Genomic DNA, 15,100 nt, shown 5'->3' on the forward strand with positions numbered 1-15,100 from the left:
AAATACTACGATGAAAGAGACCGCATTCGTGTTCTGTCTCTTTAATGTGTTCTGGATATGTGGGTCCTGTGCGAAGATAATTGTTGTGTAGGATGATGGTGAAAGCACGTCTTTTTATTCACCAAGAAATTCTCGGTTTATTGAAAGTTTTCTTGAAAATGTACATTAATTCACGCCCTTCGCTGCTAACCTCTTGTCGCGCTCTTCGGCAATCGAAAGCTTAACACCTTTGTCCCTTGGTAAGCTAATGTACGGTTTCGTACCCTTGCCAATGATAAATACATTGTTCAACCTATAAAAACGATTCGTTATAATCTCTGATGCATTCGAGTAATATAAAATGAATTTTAAAGCGTTTTTGTTTCCTAAATGGGTAATACTGAGAAGCTTACGTAAAAGCATACAGTGACCAATATAAAGGAACTTCATTTTGGCCAACTTTTGACTACAATATTTATTACGCATTACCGTAGCTTCGATTATGGCCACTATAGAAATTAATTCAAACTTTTTGCAAAATTTTAAATGGACTGTATATTACTATATGAATAAATAATTATCGATGAAAAATACCTTGTAGCAAAAGTGTGTCCTTGCGAGTCTTTTATGTGGCAAATATCAAAAGATCCGGGGTGACGCTCGCGACTAACGACCGTGCCAACACGCCCTAAATTTCTACCACCGGTAATCATGCAAAGATTACCTGTAACATAAGAATTAATATTTCGCGGCCTTTCCCACAAACATATTTACAGGTAAACCATGTATAGAAATAAAAATATTATACCTGAATCGAATCGAATAGAGTCCAAAATTTTGCTAGTTGCTATGTCCAAATGAATGGTATCGTTAACCTTGATTAGAGGATCTGGATAACGAATGGTCCTACCGTCGTGCGTTACCAAAAATGGAATACCTTTAGGTCCAGTCTGAACACGCTTCACCTTGCACAATTTGTACTGCAAAAAAAAAAATTAACTTTTTAATCAAACCAGAAAACAATCCAAACTATATTTTCGTGTCACCGATAAATACCTTAGCTTCTTCTGCAGTAATTCTGTGGGTGGTGAAACGTCCCTTAACGTCGTAAATCAATCTGAAGAATTCACCAGTTTTTTTAATGGTGATTACATCTGAAACGAGCGAAAGCTTATTTAGCCTTTATTTCTAGTATTACGTTTTAAAAATATTTGAATACATAGGAAAAGAATGTGCACTTTCTGGGTGATACAGAAAGAATATACTACTCGATCTGTGACCAAAGTAAAGAGCTTTTGTTTAATGTTTGCCATTGTTTGACTGGAAGTATCCATTTAAAAGATATTGCAGCTTCGATATGGCACCATTCATACAGTCGGAAAAAATATGACATGTACACTTACCCATGAAACCAGCAGGATAATTGGGGTCAGTACGGACCTTGCCATCAACTCTGATCAAACGTTGCATCACAATTTTTGTTACTTCACAGTTAGTCAAAGCATACTTCAGTCTGTTACGAAGGAAAATAACAAGAGGGAGTGATTCCCTGAGTTTATGAGGTCCTGTAGATGGACGCGGAGCATACACACCCCCTAATTTGTCTAACATCCATGCTTTCGGCGCATTAAGACGCTTCAGATGCTTCTTTGGACCTCGAGCCTGAAAATGTTTAAAACATTTTCATTATTAACACTAAACCAGCAGCATACGCACTCAACGAAATGTATTCAATGTCGAAGACATCGACTAATTCACTCTACATTGCCGCACTGTATTTTTAGGTTAGATTACCATTTATGTTTCTTGTTTTATTTCGCTAATTACACTGGAATTTTTAAACGAGATGCATTAACCGCATCTATCACATCGGACGTTTATCTTTATAAAAAAAATTATGTCAACAAGTGTTCATACGACGCATTGATAAACGTACGAGACAACAAAATGAACCGTATTCGCACAACCTAACCAATTTTCTGTCCGATTAAAAATACGATGGGTTTAAGGAATTATATATCCATCAATATTCACTCCGGTTTTTATAGTTTACATTTTAATTTAATTTGACCGTCTACGACGCATCGTACATTCGATGCGAATGGATTTTATATTGACAGTGCGTGACAAACTTACCATCTTGGTTTTCTAAACGGAAAAGGCACGAACTCGCGGTGTCTCAAAACACATCAGGAAATCCTCGCGACGCCACTGTAGTCAAAATGGCGCCAAAATATTGCCAGTCGGTTAAGAAATCGTCTCATTTTAAATCTTCGAAATATTGTACATACTTGGAAATTTAAGAAAAGTATAATGTAGATCTGAATCAAATTCTATACATGATTTTATCGATTACGTACGTTGTAGTTTTGGAATTTGTATAGCTAGGAAATCGATGTACAGTAATGTCTGTGCGCTTTGTCTTGTAGCATAATGAGAAAACATACTTTCACTGGATGTATTTTCACACCTCATAAAGTACTATAAAGTCATCGATCAAAGTTAAATTCTAATCTATATGAAATTTGTAGGATACTGAACCCATTGTTATGGAAAAAGAACAAAAATTAACAAAATGGCGCCGCTTGATAGAGAGAGTTTCAATTTCACATTTCTCGACATTCTTGAAGGTATAAGAAAGCATCGTTTTTTAAATTTTATTTCGGTTCAGTAACAAATAAGAAAAAATAATTTTATTAAATAACATCATAATTTGAAGTTATTTGGTTAAATCGTTCTTAAAACATCTTGTGTATCAGTTTGAACAATATGGAACTCGGATAGATGCGTTTAAATTTTCGTGTGGAACATTTTAAAATATACTACAAATTGCTTCTTCGCCAGATACATTATAATACTTGAGATTAATACCTAATTACATCACAATACTATTTACTAGTGATAATTTTTCGACTGTTCGTTCGTCGTATTCACTTTCGTCAATTTGTCGATTTGTTCAATTCATATTGTGATGTGTACAATTTTAAAAATTGATCTTAATTTGGTAGGAAATATGGGAAATATTTGATAACGTACAGCTTTCTTTTTATTGAAATGCATATAAAAATAATATAAAATTCCAGTGTGCATTTATAAAGGTTATATACATGCATTCATATAAAAATATAAAAAGCATTGCATTGCATAAATGAGACAAAATTACTTTGAACATACTGTTCCAACAATATCATCCAATAAACTGGATGCACCAATTCTAAATAAATCTTTGGTTAACCATTCGTCTCCTAATTCCATTTGCACCAACATTATCCATTCCAATGCCTCTTGTGCAGTTTTAATACCTCCAGCAGGCTTGAAACCAACCTGAAGATAATGCAACTTAATAGTAAATATCCGACAAATTAAACATGATTCGTTGTATTTTGTTCAAGACAAAACCATGTACCTTTTTCTGTGTTGCCGCATGATAATCTTTAACTGCTCTGCACATAACTATTCCAACAGGTAAAGTTGCATTTATTGTTTCCTTTCCAGTAGATGTTTTAATAAAATCAGCTCCAGCCATCATTGCCACCATAGATGCTTTATATACATTTTCCAAGTTAACTAACTCTCCAGTGGCAAGTATAACTTTCAAACACACTTTATTGCCGCAAACTGTACGAAATAATTTCAACTCTTCGTATAATTTTTGCCATTGGTGCATTATAGCCAATGGTCGATTGATGACAATATCAATCTCATCTGCACCATTTTCAATACCTATTTCTACTTCTCTGAGACGAGTTTCTAATGGAAATTGTCCAGATGGAAATCCTCCACCTACTGCTCGCAGATTAATAATATTTTGTGTATTGTATTATGCTACAATTTGTGTTAAATTAACAAAGAAGTGCGTTACTTACCAGTAGCTATAGCAACTTTATGTTCTTTATCAAGTTCTTCTAACGAAGCCATTGCATCTGCAAGTCTCAAAGGATAAACACATAGGGCTGCAGTATGTAAAGATTCTGTTGGTATAGGTGATAACTGAAGGGGATTAACAGCCTAAAATGATATATTAATGTATAGAATTTCACATACATATCAACACATTGTTACAAATACATTCAAGCATAACTGTATATAGTTAGGGTTACCTTTGCACAAACAGCTTTGACTTTCATAGGTGTATCATCCCCTCCTAAACTAGTTAAGTCTATATAGCTTATTGCTTTCATTAACCAACTAGTTTTAGTATCTTTTTCCAGTGCATTAACTTTGGAACGTACAGAATTAACTTTCTCATCTATCATTGATTGATCAAAATTCATTGTAACTGAAATGAAGGAATTAAAACATTTTTTAAATTTAATTAATGCGCATAAAAGTTAAAAATGTACTTGTAAATACAATTTTAATCAAATTTAATGTTTGGTATAAAAAGCAATTTGTAACGTTTAATGTGGAACATTAAATCACGTACCATTAGCCAGTTTTTGAATATCCATTGTAGTGGAATAAATAGTATCTATTATGAATAATTGAAAAGTGTCCTTCGTCTAACTCAATTATTACCGAAGAAAGCGAAACTGGTGCGCAATAGTGAGACAGAATGGGAAAGAAACGTAAGTGCCTGTGCCACGAATTTTATGGAAGATACCGTTGAAAAGTACGATTTGATAACAATACAGTCGTTTATAATTTTGTGATTATTTGCACGTGATATGATGCAAGATGTAAGTTTTGTGTGTATTTGTAATAAAACGATTAATATTAAACGATAAAAGCAGGATGCTGCGAATATGGTACATTTTGGTTAGAAATTAATCTATTTGCAAATGAATTTTGCACAATAGAATATATCAGTCGTTATTTGTCCCTACTTAATTGAATCGATTAATCGATTTAATAATGAAACTGTAACCATGTAGTTTCGCGGTATATTATCATGTTGATGTATTTCGATAGATAACAATTTTTTTATTTTCTTAAATCATCAACGTAATTTATTAATTTCATGCATATCTTTGACACGCGTTGTGTGTTTATCGTCAGAAATTGTTTAATACGTTTCACTTATTTTGCAATAACGAATTGTGAAAGTAGCGAATGAAATTCAATAGTTTTTTTTATTGCTGTACATTATACACAAATAAATATTAGAGTAAATAAATATTAAAACAGAAGTAAATAATATTATAAATACTTTAAATTATTTAAAACATTTTGCATAAATTTCAAGTACCGTGCCTAAGAAAATGAACATTTTCATATTAACATAATACTTAGTTACAATAGATTTAACTAAGAATTTATAATTTATTGACTTAGATAAATGTACTAGAAAAAGGAACTACTGAAATTTCTGCTAATCTGAATTAATATCATCTATGATGTTGCCATTGTTCCCAATATTGTGCAGTTTGCATTTCTGAAAGTCGTGACACAGTACGATCAAAGGCAAAGAGCTCTTCTTCCCCGGTAAACAGATTAGATTTATGATCATCCTATAAATATTATAAAATTATAATACGATGCATCAACATTTAAAAACAACTAATACCATTTAACTTACAGAACCATGCGATATTTTTAAATCATCCATTAACATTCTCTTTTCATCTGTATAATCAGTATTACCTTCTGCCACAAACAGTTTTGTATGCGGTACAGCTGCAGATATAACAACTCGTACCTAAGAAATTGTTCATTTACATGGTAGATTCCTGAAGTTATTTAATTACTCAAAATCAAGCGTTAAAGACATGATCTTACCCTATTATCATACAATGTATCAATTAATGTAATAAATCTTCTAGTTTGAGATTTAAATCGAAAATCTAATTGTGGAACATCTCTTATAAACACAGTGTGAAATACTTGACTTAGTTCTAGATAATCACTAGCACCAAGGGGCTACAAATAAATGTAAGAATATACAAGAGAGATATACATATAAAAATACACATGATATCGAAAGTAGAAGAAGATATTAAAGAACCTACTCTATCACACAACTCTTCAAACGTGGAATCCAACACCTGCCCACAAGTTCTTTGAAAATTAACATTGCGACCTCTTATACAAATGGTACGTGGTCTCACAATATCATTCTCCTTCGAGCATAGATACTTAAACACCTTGTCTACATTCTTACTTGCCGCATCTTTTCCTTTACTATAATAATTATCTAATTTATTTTATCTATATAAGCAAATGTTTCATTGTATATTCTATCTATGAATAGTTTTACATACATGAAATAAATTTTTTCATCGCTAAGTCCAGTTTTCAATCTATAATCTATACCCGAATCTAAGGAATTTACAATGCAATAATTTTTTAATATCTGTATAAACGGAACAAAATTTCCCCTTTGCAATCCATTCTTGTATAAATCATCCGGTGCTCTATTACTGGTTGCAATTACTATTACACCATTGCTAAACAATTCCGTAAATAATCGTTTTAATATCATTGCATCTGCAATATCAGTTACCTGTGATATACATATTTTCTATTAATGTATGTTAGTTTGAATCCTCTATATTCAATTATATGTTCCATTTTTAAACCTGAAACTCATCAAAACAAATTAACCAAGCCTCTTCGGTGATGCTTCTGGCAACTGGTGGTATCGGATCGAATGGTTGAAGCTTTGTACTGCTAACATCTCGAACAATGGTTTTCTTTACTTCATGAACTCTATTATGTACATCCGCCATAAAAGAATGAAAATGAACCCTTCGCTTGTTTTCAATCTGGAGTAATATGTTTCGCAACAATTATTTGTTTGTTCCTAATTTAGAAGATATATTTTATATTGTACTGCATATGGAAAGCCATTATGTAGTACCTTTATCATAGATAAGAGTTTTCTTTATTTCCTTTGTTATATAAAGTAAACCCTTTGTTGCAGCAATTATTCTATTATATGTGCGAATTATTCTGAAAAATATTACGAATTGTCATATCCATAACCAACAGAAGGTTTGGCTCCCCATGTGCACTACTTACAGAAACTGCAAAACGATCTACCTGACAGCATTCATAGAAAAGATCCATCAACATTGTTTTACCTCCACCTACAGCTCCATAAAGATATAATCCTTTTGGTGGTTGTGGCCTTTTTCTACCAAGCCATTTGTCTAATAGACCAGATTCTTCTGGCTTGTATCCATTTGTTTCTTCATAAATAGCTTGCAAAGTTTCAGCAACTTTCATCTGATGATCATCGTTCATTAATTCTCCTCTAGCCACTTTAGCCTTTAAAAGAGCAATGGGTCCCTCCTTGTCCAAAGTAACATCAGTGGCATATCCATACTTCTGTACAAAACCTAGAGGTTGAAACTGTGCCAGCAAATTTGAAAGACAGCTGTGCTTTGGAAATTTCTTTGGGAGCAAACAAGTCATTATAGAAGGAAATGTCCTAAAAAAAAAAGGTCATTATTTGTTATACATATCACTTATGCACGTGCTAATGATTAGTCAATAAAAAGTGCAATTTCACTCTTGTAGCGTAATATTTGGGGAAATTTACATTTAATTGAAATAACCGAATTAAATTGACTAGATTGACTAGATGCGGTCAAACTTTCAAATAAATACGATTAGAGATATTAACATGTTCGATGTAAGTTACGTTTGACAGACGATCAGGTACGCGCATTAACCTTTATATTACGTACGAAAATGCAATATGTATATGTATCTACCTCAGAATAGAACACTCACACTAGGAAATTTAGAAAGGTAAGTATAAAGCATAATGTTCGAATAAACGAACTAATTAATCAAATATGTACATACATCTGAAACGTGTAGAATTTTCTCTTCATTTTTTCATAATCACATTATTATCCATACGTTTGCACTATCTTGATATCGATGAGTAAAAATCGATAACGAAACCAGATTGAATGTTTGAAATTTTTCTCTATCCCGCGCTACAGTGTGACGTAATCAAAAAAAAAAAAATTATGGGAATATTTAATCCCGCCATTATTATTAGTGATCGTTCATAAGAGTGACGATAGACTCATAAAACCTAACACACAAAGAAGAAATCGCGTAGTTCCATGAAAATTGGAACAGACGAAATGCATCTTATTTTTTTACAATTTTAATCAAATTAATACTTTATACACGTGACATGGGTATTTACATAAACAGATAATAATAAACTAGAGCGTACTATGTATTTAACAGTTTCTTTAATATTAATTGTTTAAAATAATAATTTTTAAGACCATTTTATCACTGAAATAGTAGCATAATCGAGAGTATACAGGCGTAAAAACACCCGAATTCGAAGGGTCTCAACTTTGTAATAAACAAAAAACAAATATATTAATGAATATCTGATTCTTTTATAACTGTCCGGTTTTGCTTTTGTAAATATAAGTTTTATCAAAAATATATTGTATGAAAATTTTGTTCAATCTAATAAACATAGCTTTGTAAATTTTGACAGTTCTTTTTCTTTTTTTAATTAAAAATGCTACATTATTTTTTTTAAATATTGGCAAAATGGATTTCTCTCATTATGAATATCGTTGAATGACATTCATTATAGCACCTTACAGTAGATCCAAAGAATTTAAAAATTTTCAGTCATTGTGATAAACTTTTGCACTGTATGGAGTGTACATTGGTAGCCTTCGTTTATCAGGACTAATGCCTTCTCTTGACGAATAATAACGCCTTTCAATAACTTTATCAAAAAATCTGCTTAATTTGACAGATGAGCTAGAACCAGCAGCTAATGATCTCATTTGACGACAGTCCTACAAAAACAGAGTCAATTGAAACCAAATATCGTTCCATACAATCTTAAATAACTAAATAGCAGACATACCAAAAAAATCTCATCAGCGCCACATTCTTCTGCAATAGTCGAGGAACGTCTATGGATATTTGATCTTACTTCTGCAATTAGGTCTAATTTTGTACCAACAACTAGAATTGGTATCTGTGAACAAGAATTTTCTTTATACAACATATTCTTCCACAAAATTCTACACTTAAACTGCTAGTGATTATTGCTACCTGAGTAGATCCTACAAATTTTTCAGGATCAAAATCATCAAAAGGTTTTGATTTTGTGTAATTACTATCTTTACACAAAACTTCTTCAAGCCACTTTTGAAGATTCTGCTGTGACTTTCTGTTTGTTAAGTCATGGACCAATATTATACCTAAATCATTAGGAATGATTTGCTATTATTAAGTTCCTGAATTTCATTAATTATTACACTATTTTAAACATATTAGGTTTATACCATTAGTGGGATTATAGAAAACAGATCTTGTATTTTTATGACTTTGACTTCCACCAATGTCCCATAATTCGATAAAATATCTTTTCTGATTAGGTGTTCCTTCTTTATATTCATGTAATTTAACTTCTACAGAACAACCTATGGTCCATGAAGGATTACTAATAGGCTGTTGTTGACATATTATATTTGTCAATGATGTTTTTCCAACACCTATAAATGAAAAACGACAAAATATTTAACAAGTATATAAAAGATCACCAAAGATATACTGATCACATAACCTAAAAATATTATTATAAAAATGAATATGAAACAAGCAAAATATAATATCTGAATCCAATAATAAATTAAACAGTAAATTGATTTGAAACAATATACATTATAGCAATTCTGATTCTATTCGTGTAGTAACTGTCAAAGTACAAATAACAATACTAATAAATATATATTGTATTGTATAATTGTTTGAAATGCATTCTTACCAGAATCACCGACAACAATAATTTTAACTTTATCTATCGTAGCCATTGATAATGTTTGCCAAACTATAGGAAACTGTATTCTGTTGTTTTTATGGCCCTGTCATTTGACAGATAATCTGTTGGGAATTTTGTAACACGAATACATAACCTAAAAACTATTGAAGTTATAAACAAGCGTCCGTCGGAACGGTATCTTATCGTTCTTAAACGATCGACGGAATAATGAATCTTGTCCTTTTGTTTTTTATTTATTTTACAAGGACACACGCATAATATTATGATGTATATTTTAATTTACTACTATTAACACTGATTCAAGATATTTTGTGATAAAAGTACTGTTTATGCGACTTTAAAGGTTAGTATTTCATATTAGGGATAGAATGAAATCTAATAAAATGGATTGTAATAAATCTTATGCTAATATTTTTTTTTTTTAAGTTAATATAACGCCAACAGTTTATAAAATGAATTGTAAAAATAAATAATTTTAAATTATACAAACTGCTATAATAACTTATAATGTACTTACATGCAATGTGAATTAATTACATTTTCTTTTCAACAATTTTCAGTAATCCTGATATTTTATTATATGTAACCACAAGAAAAATGAGTGGTGAAGAACGACTTGTTACAGAAGTTCCCAGTAGTTTAAAGCAATTAGCACGTTTAGTAGTACGTGGATTTTATACAATAGAAGATGCATTGATTGTTGATATGTTGGTTAGAAATCCATGTAAGTGTGTCATAAATGAAATACAATATTATTACATTTTAAATAACATATATCAAATTATTTTTCATTTAATGAGATTATATGTTTTGCGCGTCCAGGTATGAAAGAAGATGACATCTGTGAACTTTTGAAATTTGAACGTAAAATGTTAAGAGCTAGGATATCTACATTGCGTAATGATAAATTCATACAAGTAAGATTGAAAATGGAAACTGGGTCTGATGGAAAAGCACAAAAAGTCAACTATTATTTTATTAACTATAAGGTAAAGTATTAACAAAGAATATGACTTCTATTGCTTACCTATTAAAGAAATATATATATATATGTATATATATGTGTTTTAGACTTTTGTAAATGTAGTAAAATATAAGTTAGACTTAATGAGGAAAAGAATGGAAACCGAAGAACGAGATGCTACCAGTAGGGCAAGTTTTAAATGTACAAATTGTTTGAAAACTTTTACCGATCTTGAGGTAAGTGAATGATTTTACAAACACTGTTGCAAAATAATTGACCGCAAGATATTTATTAATGTAAAATAATATAGGCAGATCAATTGTTTGATATGGCCACTGGTGAATTTAGATGTACATTTTGTCGCGAAGTAGTAGAAGAAGATCAGTCTGCCCTTCCAAAGAAAGACTCAAGGCTGTTACTAGCCAAGTTTAATGAACAGTTGGAACCTCTTTACATTTTATTAAGGGAAGTGGAAGGTATCAAATTGGCACCTGAAATATTAGAGCCAGAACCAGTTGATATAAACACCATTAAGGGGTATGTATTTTTAATTAAATTACTAACCTTGTAAACAAATTGTCATGCATATGATTTGTTTGTCTCTAGTATCGACACAAGGAAACCAAGTAGTCTAAGAGCACCTGGTGAACAATGGTCTGGAGAAGCTACAAGGTCGGCAGGTTTTATGGTAGAAGACACCAGAGTAGATGTTACGATCGGCGATGAATCCGCTGACGATAATGCAGCAAACAGAAGGAAGGAAAGACCAATCTGGATGATGGAAAGTACAGTTATCAACTCTGACTCACAGGTATATTCATGACTACTTTCACCATTTTAATTGTTTATCAAGATTGATCACTAATAGTTGTTGTATTCAGCCTGATGGAGTCAACACACAAGAGAACATTTTGGATAAAGCTGCAGCCACTGCCACTAATACTACTATGACGAATAATAAACAGGGTGAAGATATTATGTCCGTATTGCTGGCTCATGAGAAGAAGGGAGGAACAAATGCTGCAGCCGCTATAAAATCTGTATTACCTCAAGAATCTAGTGATAGTAGCGATAACGAAGAAGTTGCTGAAATGCAAGCCATTGATACAGGTATGGCCCTTATAAACCAGTTTCAAGTTAGTATACATTGAAAAAGCATATAAATTTGTTGAAATCGTTTAGGAGATGTAGAAACAATGGATTCCGAAGATGATGACCTTGTACCAACTGTAACTGTCGCGGGAAAAACTGTTGCCATTGCAGATGTGAACGACACATTAATCGCGGAAATGACACCTATAGAGAAAGAAGCATACATTCAGGCATATCAAGAATACTATTCTCATATGTATGATTAAACAAAATACAGTCAACATTGTTAAATACTTAACAATGTGTCACAAGACTGAACGGTTATTGAAATCCTTATACTATTTTGTATAGTCATAAAATAAATAATTTTCTGGGTTTGGTAAAAGATCGAGTTTCATTTGATTCGATTAATCGAATACAGAGGCTCGCGAAAGTATTTAAATGCTCCCGAACGATACGTTTAAGCGTTTAAAAATATTGAAAATATATTAACTTTAAAATAAATATTTTTATTAAGCAGTAACATTTAGTGTTTATACTTCGCCATTTTAAATAAATGTTTATATCGAATATTTTTCATCATTCAAATACTTTTGTGATGGTCCTATATTTCAATGTTTCCAAGGAATGCTTTGCAACACAGACGTCCGTATTTTGCAATGTTTTTATTTTTCTTCTAACATACAGATTATAACTCAACAATGCCATCGGTTTGTAATAAATTAACATTTACAGACACGTTATAATCATAATAAATCAAAATTAATAGCATACATGTCACTTCTGGTAAGGCGGGAAAGTTTTAAACATAGCCGAATATAAATTATTTATAAAGCTTACTTGGAATCATTTTTTTTTTTGTTCGCCTTCATGTGAATTTCTAACCGACCACCACTATCGGATAGAAATTCTAAAGCGATATACATTTTTGTATGATACTTTTCGCTTTTTTTTGTATTTTTTTTTGTTACATTTCTCTTCTTATATTAATATTTATTTACTTCCATAGGTCACTGCGTACATATAGTGATATTGTAACCCATTACCTTCTATACCTTTTTATTCTCCCTTTAATTTTTCAGCATAATTTACATCAAAAGAATCCTAGAAACGACGCATTCTACATATATACATTGTTTTTTTTATTATATTCTACTAATTTAATATTATTCTACCAAGTTCTGAGTTAAATGTATTATAAAGTATGATTAATCTAAGATTATTTTGAAGTAAATATTTGCCTTATTGAAAAAGATTTATTCTGGCTCGTTCAAACGCAGACGAGCGAAGTCTTCGAACACGATATTATCGTCATCGTCATTAGAATAACAAGAATTCTCATAGCGTGTCCTGTCGACGCTTTTGTTCTTCTTCAAAGTAGCTTTTTCTTTTTCTGCAACTCCTACAATAAAAAGTAAAATGTACACACTTGCTGGTGTAAGACTCTGAGAGGTCTGAGCTGGCGTTATAATATAAATATAGAAGCGAATTCTTATACTATTTCCATTATTTAAGTTTGCCTACCTGGAGCTGGATGCATTAATTTAAGCGGAACATCTGTAACTAGTTCACCGCCCAAGGTACCACAATTCAATTTCACTCGCAGAGAATACGAGATAACAATACCCATAGCCTCGTTAGGTGCTTTACCGTCGGCAACCATAGTCGAAGATGCGAGATTCACGTCATCGTCCTGTGTATCAAATACACAAAAAGATTTCATAAAAACAGAATCAATTAAAATGAATTTGTTTTTAACGAAGTTACTTTTTCTATACTTTTAGATGTCCATCGAGAGCAATACCACGTCGATCTTTATTGCTACTAGCCAGTGGAACAAGATAGAACTGCTTTGTAAAAGATGCGCCAGGTGTAATCGGGCATCCTTCGCGCGTTTCTAAGCTGGCCACGTTTCGAGAGAATTGAGTATTAACCATCGTTACCTCGCAATGCTGCACCACAAACAGCTGTAAAATGTAAAATATTAGTATTTGATCTAACATATCGTTCTAAGGTTGCTAAACACAGTTTAAGTACCTTGATATTTTTCACTGCTTTTCGAGAATTGTTGGTAACTATAACGTTTGCAGCTACTTTTTCGCCATGGTAGTAGATCTCCCTGTCAAGTGTAACTTCAAGGTTCAATTTACCCTGAGAGAAAGTGAATCCCTTGGAAACCAGTGAGCTAGGTAGTTTACGTCCTCTCGTGGGCGGAGCGTATTGTAGCTTTTTGATCGCTAATGCAACAGATGATCTTTTATGTCCCTGCATAGAAATTGAAGTTCATTTCCATATGTTTTTTTTATTCTACTAAATAAACGTATAATTTAAATTAACATATTACCCTGTCTTCTTCGTGTTCCCCCACATATATTCTAACAGTGTACTCAACACCCAGTGGTTTCCCTTGATCGTCATCGCCAGGTTGTAGTGTGACTGAGCTGGGAGAGTTCTGTGGAAATTGGAACAAGAAAGGATAGGCGGTAGCTCCAAGTCGTTTCAAAAGTCGTTCTTGAACGGGTGTCATATCTTGCTTCTCCTTCTTTATCGGCACTATTTGCTCGCGACATAAGACAAGTTCTTTGCTGAATTTGACACCCATGACCTCGTCCTCCTCGCGGCCATAGCGGAATACTGTCGTCACCTTCACAATGTATCAATTAATTATCTACTGCATCAACGTTTTTAAATACTGGCTATAAATAAGACAGATGTTTCTTTTTACCTGTCCGTAAACTTTTCGCCCCTGAAGATAATCATTTTCAACAACAACGATGCCATCAATGGGATCTACGCTATCTAAGTGGTCTATGAAGTCCCGTTTTCCAAGGTAAACTGTAAGCTTTCCTGTAATTAATATAGAAACATTTTTATTACGATTGATTTTAAAATAGTTGTATACTATAGAGTATTGTGATACCTTAAGCATCAGCTTTCTATCACTTACCATTTGGAGTAGTTTTTTTGAATACTTTGATGGCTACAACGTAAGCCAAAAGCAAGAGAGGAAACATTTGGCACTTTTTTTTATCGAATCAAATGAATTAGCCGAAGTTTGTTTCCCGCCCAGAAGTGACAGTCTCCCAGCATGAACAGGGAACCTCATATAGTCTCGGAGGGGCTTCTTTACTCGAAGCCATATTACTAATTGCATTATTTTATTACACAAGTTGGTTAATAAGATTAGAACACACATGTAATGAATTTTGTTGCGTGCACTGCAGAGAACTAACTCAGTAGCTCATGCATATCCAACCAGGAAGGTGATGAAATTTAAAAAGTAGTGCAATAGTTTGTTTATCGTTTCGTTTAGTGCATGGAATAATACATTGTAAATATACATA

The 15,100-nt window shown here is 32.3% G+C and overlaps 6 protein-coding genes and 1 non-coding gene across 11 annotated transcripts; 1 reads left to right on the forward strand and 6 right to left on the reverse strand.

The window, feature by feature from the left end:
- Positions 1 to 111: 111 nt before the first annotated feature.
- LOC122404287 (40S ribosomal protein S4) lies at positions 112 to 2,218 on the reverse strand. Its single transcript, XM_043408224.1, has 6 exons — positions 2,116 to 2,218; positions 1,383 to 1,641; positions 1,036 to 1,133; positions 788 to 959; positions 574 to 703; positions 112 to 292 (listed from the first exon to the last, which is right to left on the reverse strand). Exons 1-6 carry the CDS (start codon positions 2,116 to 2,118, stop codon positions 166 to 168), a joined length of 789 nt encoding a protein of 262 aa, XP_043264159.1. The 5' UTR covers positions 2,119 to 2,218; the 3' UTR covers positions 112 to 165.
- On the reverse strand, positions 357 to 490 carry LOC122404446. Its single transcript, XR_006259711.1, has one exon. It is a non-coding gene; the product is annotated as a small nucleolar RNA SNORA16B/SNORA16A family (small nucleolar RNA).
- Positions 2,219 to 2,558: 340 nt separating the features above from the next.
- LOC122403787 (general transcription factor IIE subunit 1) lies at positions 2,559 to 12,058 on the forward strand. 4 transcript variants are annotated; one of them, XM_043407541.1, is made up of 8 exons: positions 2,559 to 2,609; positions 10,261 to 10,424; positions 10,523 to 10,689; positions 10,772 to 10,900; positions 10,975 to 11,201; positions 11,271 to 11,475; positions 11,546 to 11,774; positions 11,847 to 12,058. In XM_043407541.1, the coding sequence occupies exons 2-8, from the start codon at positions 10,298 to 10,300 to the stop codon at positions 12,020 to 12,022; spliced, it is 1,260 nt and encodes a 419-aa protein (XP_043263476.1). In that variant the 5' UTR covers positions 2,559 to 2,609; positions 10,261 to 10,297; the 3' UTR covers positions 12,023 to 12,058. The 4 variants fall into 4 exon arrangements, with proteins under 4 accessions (XP_043263476.1, XP_043263470.1, XP_043263453.1 ...); XM_043407535.1 differs by lacking the exon at positions 2,559 to 2,609 and adding an exon at positions 4,284 to 4,547; XM_043407518.1 differs by lacking the exon at positions 2,559 to 2,609 and adding an exon at positions 4,532 to 4,658.
- Positions 3,065 to 4,565, reverse strand: LOC122401031 (deoxyribose-phosphate aldolase). The gene is made up of 5 exons (XM_043402895.1): positions 4,406 to 4,565; positions 4,080 to 4,258; positions 3,846 to 3,987; positions 3,386 to 3,765; positions 3,065 to 3,303 (listed from the first exon to the last, which is right to left on the reverse strand). Exons 1-5 carry the CDS (start codon positions 4,428 to 4,430, stop codon positions 3,139 to 3,141), a joined length of 891 nt encoding a protein of 296 aa, XP_043258830.1. The 5' UTR covers positions 4,431 to 4,565; the 3' UTR covers positions 3,065 to 3,138.
- LOC122403779 (putative ATPase N2B) lies at positions 5,166 to 7,596 on the reverse strand. The gene is made up of 8 exons (XM_043407511.1): positions 7,463 to 7,596; positions 6,961 to 7,351; positions 6,498 to 6,683; positions 6,180 to 6,421; positions 5,928 to 6,099; positions 5,698 to 5,838; positions 5,498 to 5,617; positions 5,166 to 5,429 (listed from the first exon to the last, which is right to left on the reverse strand). Coding segments are annotated over exons 1-8 (1,377 nt in total). The 5' UTR covers positions 7,465 to 7,596; the 3' UTR covers positions 5,166 to 5,306.
- LOC122401036 (rab-like protein 3) lies at positions 8,532 to 9,826 on the reverse strand. The gene is made up of 5 exons (XM_043402909.1): positions 9,686 to 9,826; positions 9,204 to 9,413; positions 8,971 to 9,119; positions 8,780 to 8,893; positions 8,532 to 8,708 (listed from the first exon to the last, which is right to left on the reverse strand). The coding sequence occupies exons 1-5, from the start codon at positions 9,729 to 9,731 to the stop codon at positions 8,532 to 8,534; spliced, it is 696 nt and encodes a 231-aa protein (XP_043258844.1). The 5' UTR covers positions 9,732 to 9,826.
- Positions 12,059 to 12,404: 346 nt separating the features above from the next.
- Positions 12,405 to 14,854, reverse strand: LOC122399528 (arrestin homolog). 2 transcript variants are annotated; one of them, XM_043400281.1, is made up of 8 exons: positions 14,704 to 14,854; positions 14,482 to 14,603; positions 14,101 to 14,400; positions 13,794 to 14,021; positions 13,535 to 13,723; positions 13,281 to 13,449; positions 12,998 to 13,158; positions 12,405 to 12,860 (listed from the first exon to the last, which is right to left on the reverse strand). In XM_043400281.1, the coding sequence occupies exons 1-7, from the start codon at positions 14,768 to 14,770 to the stop codon at positions 13,013 to 13,015; spliced, it is 1,221 nt and encodes a 406-aa protein (XP_043256216.1). In that variant the 5' UTR covers positions 14,771 to 14,854; the 3' UTR covers positions 12,405 to 12,860; positions 12,998 to 13,012. The 2 variants fall into 2 exon arrangements, with proteins under 2 accessions (XP_043256216.1, XP_043256210.1); XM_043400275.1 differs by having other exon boundaries at positions 12,405 to 13,158.
- Positions 14,855 to 15,100: the final 246 nt, after the last annotated feature.

Source organism: Colletes gigas, unplaced genomic scaffold (assembly GCF_013123115.1).
Source record: "Colletes gigas isolate AHSC1104 unplaced genomic scaffold, ASM1312311v1 Colletes_gigas_Sc00002, whole genome shotgun sequence".
Lineage (NCBI taxonomy): Eukaryota > Metazoa > Arthropoda > Insecta > Hymenoptera > Colletidae > Colletes > Colletes gigas.

Coding starts and splice junctions, on each gene's coding strand:
- LOC122404287 (XM_043408224.1), bottom strand. Junction 1,134..1,382: donor TTATCCTGCTGGTTTCATGG/GTAAGTGTACAT, acceptor CGCTCGTTTCAG/ATGTAATCACCATTAAAAAA. Junction 293..573: donor GGACACACTTTTGCTACAAG/GTATTTTTCATC, acceptor TCGTTTTTATAG/GTTGAACAATGTATTTATCA.
- LOC122401031 (XM_043402895.1), bottom strand. CDS start 4,430: ATGGATATTCAAAAACTGGCTAATG. Junction 3,988..4,079: donor TCAAAGCTGTTTGTGCAAAG/GTAACCCTAACT, acceptor ATATCATTTTAG/GCTGTTAATCCCCTTCAGTT. Junction 3,304..3,385: donor ATGCGGCAACACAGAAAAAG/GTACATGGTTTT, acceptor CATTATCTTCAG/GTTGGTTTCAAGCCTGCTGG.
- LOC122403779 (XM_043407511.1), bottom strand. Junction 6,684..6,960: donor TTTTCTATGAATGCTGTCAG/GTAGATCGTTTT, acceptor ATATTACTCCAG/ATTGAAAACAAGCGAAGGGT. Junction 6,100..6,179: donor GATGAAAAAATTTATTTCAT/GTATGTAAAACT, acceptor TAATTATTATAG/TAAAGGAAAAGATGCGGCAA.
- LOC122401036 (XM_043402909.1), bottom strand. CDS start 9,731: ATGGCTACGATAGATAAAGTTAAAATTATTGTTGTCGGTGATTCTG. Junction 9,120..9,203: donor TTTCTATAATCCCACTAATG/GTATAAACCTAA, acceptor CTAATGATTTAG/GTATAATATTGGTCCATGAC. Junction 8,894..8,970: donor AATTTGTAGGATCTACTCAG/GTAGCAATAATC, acceptor TCTTGTTCACAG/ATACCAATTCTAGTTGTTGG.
- LOC122403787 (XM_043407541.1), top strand. CDS start 10,298: ATGAGTGGTGAAGAACGACTTGTTACAGAAGTTCCCAGTAGTTTAAAG. Junction 10,901..10,974: donor AAACTTTTACCGATCTTGAG/GTAAGTGAATGA, acceptor AAAATAATATAG/GCAGATCAATTGTTTGATAT. Junction 11,775..11,846: donor AATGCAAGCCATTGATACAG/GTATGGCCCTTA, acceptor GAAATCGTTTAG/GAGATGTAGAAACAATGGAT.
- LOC122399528 (XM_043400281.1), bottom strand. CDS start 14,770: ATGTTTCCTCTCTTGCTTTTGGCTTACGTTGTAGCCATCAAAGTATTC. Junction 14,604..14,703: donor CAAAAAAACTACTCCAAATG/GTAAGTGATAGA, acceptor TATTAATTACAG/GAAAGCTTACAGTTTACCTT. Junction 13,450..13,534: donor CTCTCGATGGACATCTAAAA/GTATAGAAAAAG, acceptor TTTGATACACAG/GACGATGACGTGAATCTCGC.